The sequence below is a fragment of the Argentina silus genome (assembly GCF_951799395.1).
Source record: "Argentina silus genome assembly, chromosome: 7".
Classification (NCBI taxonomy): domain Eukaryota; kingdom Metazoa; phylum Chordata; class Actinopteri; order Argentiniformes; family Argentinidae; genus Argentina; species Argentina silus.
Window position 1 is genome coordinate 5,364,351 of NC_139661.1, and position 8,219 is coordinate 5,372,569.

General features: G+C 41.6%; 1 protein-coding gene across 1 annotated transcript; it reads left to right on the top strand.

Moving 5' to 3' along the window:
- Positions 1-950: 950 nt before the first annotated feature.
- Positions 951-6,087, top strand: bmp3 (bone morphogenetic protein 3). Its single transcript, XM_083673938.1, has 3 exons — positions 951-1,607; positions 2,605-3,530; positions 5,213-6,087. The coding sequence occupies exons 1-3, from the start codon at positions 1,325-1,327 to the stop codon at positions 5,402-5,404; spliced, it is 1,401 nt and encodes a 466-aa protein (XP_083530064.1). The 5' UTR covers positions 951-1,324; the 3' UTR covers positions 5,405-6,087.
- Positions 6,088-8,219: the final 2,132 nt, after the last annotated feature.

Below are 8,219 nucleotides of genomic sequence, written 5' to 3' on the forward strand. Positions count from 1 at the left end.
TCCCAAATACCATATTTACAAATCGCTTACATCACTTTTGTTGATTTTGATATATTTTGGCTCTTCTCTCATCTGCATTCACGTGTGTTCCCTGGAATGAGGGGCATGTCTAAAACATACCATGATAATATTATTGCCATCAGATGTCCTGGAGGGGAAATAATAATTTCCTCCCGAGTGCCCCTGAAAAAAGACACAGTGAGGGGGGGGGGGGGGTTAAACCCCTTACATGGGTCTGGTGTGTAAGGGACGCAGTGCAGCATCCGGATCAGACTGTGATGTACAGGATGTGTGTGCTTAACTCTATTGAACTCGACTAAATAGGGGAGAGAGCCTTTAATACCGACAATAAGCCGCTTCATTCAACACCGCAGCCCAGACACACAGCTTTGCTGAGATACATTTCACAAATCGTCAGTAGAAATGACGCACTCAGTAGCTCGCTGGGACTGTTTTGTAGAAATGCGACGCTAAAAGACGCTTGAGAGAAATATATAATACAGGAATACTCGTAAATAATTTGTATCATAGTCTAAATCAGGCTGTTGAGGTCGAACTTTCATATTAGGCTACATACGCGATCGCATCAATTATTTCACTTGTGCTTTTAGAAGTGCATTTGATTATGTCAAATCGTTTAGTGTAATCATGTTCACAGAATGCACATTTAGAAGCAAAAAATGAATGACAGTAGGCAATATATTAAAAGTTCTCACTGTTTGCAACGCGCTCTCTCTCTCTCTCTCTCTCTCTCTCTCTCTCTTTCTCTCTCTCTCTCTCTTTCTGCCCCCCCCCCCCCCTCCTCTCTCTCTCGCTCTCTCTCTCTCACTCACTCACTCACTGCTGGCCCTGTTTCCGTATCTGAGAGGAATACCCAGCTGGTCCCACAAGCCCTATATATTACCAAGCACAACATGCTTTACCTTCAATGAAAGCTGAGAAGGGGGACGATTGGCTGTCGATCCTGAGATCAGCCCAGTTCTTAGATACAAAACCAAGAGCTTCCCTCCTGAACTACTATATCTAACTGTGAGATGGGAGTCTAACATTCAGTGAACCAAGAGCCTTACAACTTTGATAGGATCAAGTCATAACTTTCAACGGTTGTGGCAGATAAAATCCAGGGGGGAAACTACATTATTCTGTCTCAGTTCTCTCTTTCAGCGAGTGTCTTGTTTCTAAATGATGATATCGTTTTTGAACGAGTGTCGCCTTTTCAGGTGATGATATCCCTTTTCAGAGATAAGACCACTTCGGAGACGCGCTCTGAGCGACCACTTTTGACCAACAAGTTACTTTGAAAGTACCCCGCTCTCGCTGAAGCATGGCTCTCTGTTCACGGTTACTCGTGCTGCTTTTTGGATGGAGCTACCTATGCGGTGGATATTGTGCGATGCTGAAAGACCATTTCGCTGGTTTAAAAAGAAAGGTGGAATCTGGACATTCCGCGGCACACCAGGATAAAGACCACTCTATGAAAGATGAGGACGATCTGCTTTTACAGGATACAATGACGGAACACATGCAGATGCTTTACGCAAAATACAACCGGGCAGGATTTCCTTTCAAGGATGGGAATACGGTCCGCAGTTTTAAAGCGCACTGGGGTAAGTATCCAAACGCTGCGTGTTTTACGCACCATGAGACAACAACCTAATCAGCGTAGTATAATATATTAGTTGTCAATGTAATCATATAAAGTTGGCTTTTGTAATTTCGTGTAACCTTTGACCATTCCAACATAGATTTGTCGGTTTATGTTCTGTTTGTTTGGGAACAAGTTGAAATACACCTGTTGAGAAACCCCCAAACCAATGAAACGCACGGAACCTGTTACCCTGCAAATGGTTGTTTTACTAACATTAACCTAGTTGCTTAACTCTATTGAACTCGACTAAATAGGGGAGAGAGCCTTTAATACCGACAATAAGCCGCTTCATTCAACACCGCAGCCCAGACACACAGCTTTGCTGAGATACATTTCACAGATCGACAGTAGAAATGACGCACTCAGTAGCTCGCTGGGAGTGTTTTGTAGAAATGTGACGCGAAAAGACGCTTGAGGGTTGTTTTTTTAACAACTCCACTGGAATACTCATAAATAACTTGTATCATAGTCTAAAATCAGGCTGTTGAGGTCGAACTTTCATATTAGGCTACATACGCGATCTCATCAATTATTTCACTTTTACTCTGCCCTGTTGTGAAAGACAATTATTGCCATAGGATTGCTGATAGCATAGGCCTATCTGTGGCCTGTCCAAACTCGTAGGCTACTTGCGTATTAAATCTGCTGTGTAAATTCAGTAATGTTAAGGGGAATACTATATATCATCTAAACACTGGCCTGGCGAAGGCTACTTAAGGAGTCGTTTGTATTTAACTGTTATGAAGTTATAGTTAGCTTTATTGACTGAAACTTAAGCGGCCAATTGCCATGTATAGAATCCAAATTGCAATATATGAGAAAAGACTGCCTCCTACCCATACGTCTTAGTAATGCAATTGATTAACTTAGGGCCAATGTCTTGGTGCAATCTCACATTTCCCACATAATGTTTCGCCTGGCTTGTCTTTAACTGACTTCTGTCTTTACGCACGCAGGTACTATCAACAATAAGCAGCTTCAGATCTTCAACCTAACCTCCCTCACCAAATCTGAAGATGTCCTATCAGCCACGCTTCACTATTACATTGGAGACCTGCAGAACAGGAGCCATGGGTGCACCAGGCCGAAGAGCTGTGCGCGCCACGGTGCCAGGAGACACAGTCACGTCCAAATGGGCATCTGGAGTTTTGCCTCTGTGGATAACAATACAAGGACTCTGGGGCACTTTCTCATCAACGTGTCCACGCTCTATAGGGACTTCATATCTTGGCAATGGAAAGACATAACGCGCGTGGTGAACCAAGCTAAACACCACGACGAACTACTGATCGGTATTGACGTCGCCTCGCAAGGACCCAGGCCTTGGAAGAAGCTACTCTCTGACCGCTCGCCATACATCCTGGTGTACGCAAACGATTCGGCTATTTCAGAGCCCGAAAGCGTTGTTTCAACACTACAGAGGCATCACACCATGACGGGAGAAGGGGCACTCGCCTCGGGTTTCCATAAACTGGGACTACAGGTGCGCAATAATAATACCGCGCCGCAAACGCCTCACAGGCGCAAGCGCTCGGCCAACATTCTCCTCCCGCTACAGAATAACGAATTACCGGGACCTGAGTATCCCTACGAGACCACTGGCTGGGACGAGACCAGTCCATACGAACCGCTCGAAAACAAACCAGTCCGTCGGCCAAGGAAAAAGACGCGCAAGAACCCGCGGCACAAGATGCCCTTGCTGCAATTCGACGAGCAGACCATAAAGAAGGCGCGAAAGAAGCAATGGAACGAACCTCGGAACTGCGCGCGGAGGTACCTGAAGGTTGATTTTGCAGACATTGGTTGGAGTGAATGGATTATTTCGCCAAAGTCTTTTGATGCCTACTATTGCTCGGGATCATGTCAGTTCCCCATGCCAAAGGTATGTATGCTAGGTCTAAATGCTTTTGCACAAAAGTGGCTTTGTGCCACTCCACTAATGACACATATTGATATGCTTTATCACTGATACTGGTTTCAAAACCTATCCTAACTGAAAGTATATAAAGCAGATTCATTATTTGCAGGCATTAGAGAAAATGAGGTTGCCCTCTAGCTCCCCTTTAACCTGGACAAGCACAAAGCAACGAAAGGAACCTACAGTTCACACATGTATCTGACTTGGAACATTGGAAGAGACGTTCAGAGAAGGATCTATAGAGAAGCCACTCATGTCAGCTGATCCGTAGCGCCATCTTGTGGTAGACCCTTGTCATTTCAACACAAATTCACCCAAGACAACAAATAGAGCTGTCATAGACTTGTGCAATTTGTTTAACTATCCACTTTGGCATTAAGTTCGGTGTGCTCATTTTTGCACTTATTAGGACATGCACTATTTCAAATAGATTTCTCTTTAGGTCTGCACACAGTCAAGTAGATTTCAACTACACACAGTGTAGATGTGCATTTCAGATAACGGTGACCCCACTAACTGATATTTCCCTTCATTCATAGGGAAGTTGCCTGACAGTGTCCTTTGAGTTACATACTTTGAATAGGAATCTATCTGATAAATGAAGCTCGGAGGCATTCGAATGAAATGCTCTCACACCAGTGGGACATTGTTGAATTAAAACCTCATCAGGACACCTCATTGGATGCTGAGTGCTATTATACACACACAGTCCACATATTCATTCATTTTACACAGCAAACAGCAGACATCGAAAAACTACAACTATCATGTCAAACATTCACCATTGCTTAGAAACTGAAGAGGGAACAAGCTAGAACCAAATGTTTGTGATGTGAGATAACGAATCACAAAGGCCATTTCAAACATTGCTAGGTAACCCGAGTTGGATGTAATTTACAGGTAGGCGGAGTTGCCTTACTTTGTAGTCAACTCAATTAGTGCTTGGTTTAGGCCCTAAGGCGACCCCTCCAGGGTTTTCCTCACAGTCAAAGAACCCTGTGATGTTCCACTTCCTTTGTTAAGTTCCCTGCTTTAGGAGCCTGTTAAAGAGGCAGGTATTTAGAGCCTCTCTCTTCCTAGGGGGTCCAGCTATCATTTGTCATGGTGATGTGGGAAAAAGCCCTGTCACTCATTTCAACCCAGTGTCGTAAGAGAGAGCCAGCTGGACAGGTGCGACTGCACATACAGGTGTTAACGGTTTTGGGGATGGAGTCACCTCCTGTCTTAAGGCGTGTCATTACTAACAAAGGCCTATTCATGAGGATAGCACTCTTCAGATAGGAATGGACTGCATAGAATATAAACGATTTTCTGTCGTGTGTCGTAGCCATTTTGTTTAGGTCCAGTTCACAACAATGTGCGATAAACAATTGTGTCTGTTCCATGAGGTCCATTTCTACATGTATTATTAGTCTATATGGTAGGGTTAGGGTTAGCCTATTGAATAATTCCAAGAAGTGGCACATTGACACACAAAAGTGGGATGTCTCTTGTTTGAATCTCATGATGACATGCTAAGACAGATACTGTCTTAATGTAATGAAAATTAATGATGGAATTCTCTTGTGAATGTTGTATTGTAGACTTCAAGTAGTATGTTACTGTGCTTCTAATGAGAACTGTAACGACTTTCTCTTTTCCTCCAGTCTCTGAAACCTTCCAACCATGCCACCATCCAGAGCATTGTGCGGGCAGTGGGGGTGGTACCGGGCATCCCAGAGCCCTGCTGTGTCCCGGAAAAGATGTCCTCCCTCAGCATCCTGTTCTTCGACGAGGACAAGAATGTGGTGCTCAAAGTCTACCCCAACATGACCGTGGACTCCTGCGCCTGCAGATAATGCTTTGTGCCATTATGCACTCACACGTACACACACACGCACGCAGACACAAACAAACACACACACACACACACACACACACACACACACACACACAGAGCAGCTCACTGCAACACAGCCACCCCCAAGGATTTTCCCTTTTTGCACTGGAAGAGAGATTCTAGCCTACTATTAGAAGTGAAGATTGTTGACAATTGACTACCATTTAGGGAAGGACTGGATCTTCCACCTTTTGGAAACTTGGGGCACCCTGGAAAAGGAATGACACAATAGTCTTATTCTTATCTTTATCATTCATCATCATCTTCTTCTTCACCACAATCATGTTCATCATTGCTCCTTACCTGTAGGTGGATAACAGGGTCTTTTTAGGCCTCAAACCTTCATGTAAGAGGGAGACAAACTGAATCAAAGACTTTGAAGATATGAACTCCAGATATGTTCCCAGAATGATCTCCCTCTGTTTTTAAGGACTCACGCATTGCCTCAGTTTGGACTCAGACTCAAGACACTCTCATGATCAAATCCCAACTCTCCTTCACATCTTTGAGTTGCCTTCAGCCATTATCAAAGAGCCATCTCTGCTCTCTACTTGCATGGTTTTGTTACAGCGTGTATGTCTATGTCCTTACTATCACTTTGTTACTCACTATACTGTATGAAAATCATTGCATAATTATTGCCTTGGCTGCTATAGAGATATATTTGATTCCAAAGCCAGAATTGTGGTGTAGAGTGCATTAAGTATTTTTTTTATATATATATATATATAATTGCTCCGTGAAGTATAATTGTACATATTGATACACTTTCTAAGAATCATTTTTCATTTTATTTGTTTCTATGCTTTTTCATACATACGCCAGACCTGGGGTGAAATAGTATTACATTTTTATTTTTTCAAATACTTGAAGTGCATTAAATGTAGCTTTCCCGGCCTAATAGGACCAGTGGAATAGGCCCTAAAGTGCAGTAATCCTGCCGCTCTGCCGTGCCTGGCAAGCTAAATTAGGTGCACCTCAAATATGTGAGAAAGGTTAGATATGATTTTGACCCAGGTCTGACACACAGGCCTTTGCAGAGAATGGTCGACATGAGCAAAAACAGCTGAGTCGATTTACAGTATGTTGTACACCTTCTCTATTATGTGAATATGTTGTATTTTGTACTCTAGGGGTGGAATCCTAACTCGAGATCCGCACGTGTAAACCTTGCATTAATGTCAATGGGAAATTTGCACGATGATTCGAGTTACGCAAGCTAATCTCGAGTTAGGATTCCACCCTAGTTGAATAAGCTCATACTATTTTCAACACATGCTATGTTATTATATCAAGAGGCTGCTCAATATTTGTGCATCTATCAATAGGGGATATCAAGAGAAGAAACAATTGAAACCTACAGAAGGATCGGAACAGAAAAGTAGTAGTCGTAGTAGTATGTTCTACATATTCATTCATACATATTCCGCAGTGACTTCATAAGGGATGTAGGATTTGAAGGATCTTCGGTCATTTTAGCATCAGTTTTATCATATCACCTTATCAATATTCTCATTTCAGAACCATATTATCATAACTGTATATATAGTTTATTACAGCAATACAGAGTAACATGTTATCTAAATGTAACTGTTTTGATCTGTGTTAAGAACAACAACAGCAGAATCAACAAGCTCCTTCATCAAACCCCTCGAAGCACCAGGGTTCCATTCCACTCAGTTCCCTTTCAATTCCACCAATCCAGGAAGTTAATTGAAATTCCAGTGAAGAAAATGCCATTATTTCAACTTTTTTATTCTTGAATTGGAATTTCCATTCACTTACATGCTACATGTTGCTAAGAGTATCTGATGCTAGTGAGGCATCTCTCCAGTACCGATCAAGAATTCTAACAGAATGAAGTCAGTAAACCACATATTTATTTAGAACAGATAGAATGAAATGTAGAGGCTAACACGTTAGATTTTCATTATAGATTTGTACATTGTTTTTGTATATAGCGCACTATATGTCGATGATATTCCAATGCTATCTCTTTGTGATAGAGGTATTTTTTTTAATGAATGAATCAATTCAAAGGTTTAATCAAATTTAAAATCATTGTTTGAAAGGGCTTTCGTCGTGAACAATTAAAGAAACTATCAGCTCATGTCACTTGGGTTGATGTCTCAACTGGTAAGCATAGATTTACTTAAACCGTGAATCAAGAGTACAGAGATAATTTTCAATGAGTGACTTTCGATCATATTTTTGTTCATGCAAAATAATCCCAATAGTATTGCAGATTATTCACTATTTTGATATCTTAGATAAACAGTAATTTTGTGTCGATGACTATTTGCATACAATATATTGTTTTTTGTTTATATGCAACTGTTTTGTACTGCTCATTTGTCACTTTCCAATATTTGCTTCCCCTCACCTTGTGCCAATGCAGTTACATATTGTAGTGATGCATGTTCCTGATTGGGGGTGCTTTTTCAGATGACTCAAGCTGTGTTGTAATTGAGTTAAATGATGCATTGACCCCACAGAGCAGACAACCGAACCTAAATGAACACAATCCTAACAAATTCTACCTACACTCTTCAGCGTACCTACTCAGAGCACTCACTTGTATTATATATCTCCAGTTTATAACAGCTTCCTCTACCACACTGTACAATCTTATTTGTAAATGTTATGCTGTAGGTAAAAGGAAATGCTTGTACAATAAGCTTCATAAGAAAGTATATTTGTATATGGAAATGACCTTTGGAAATGCATTTATTTATTTTTCTGTATGTTGCATATCTTGTGCATTGTTGTGGGGG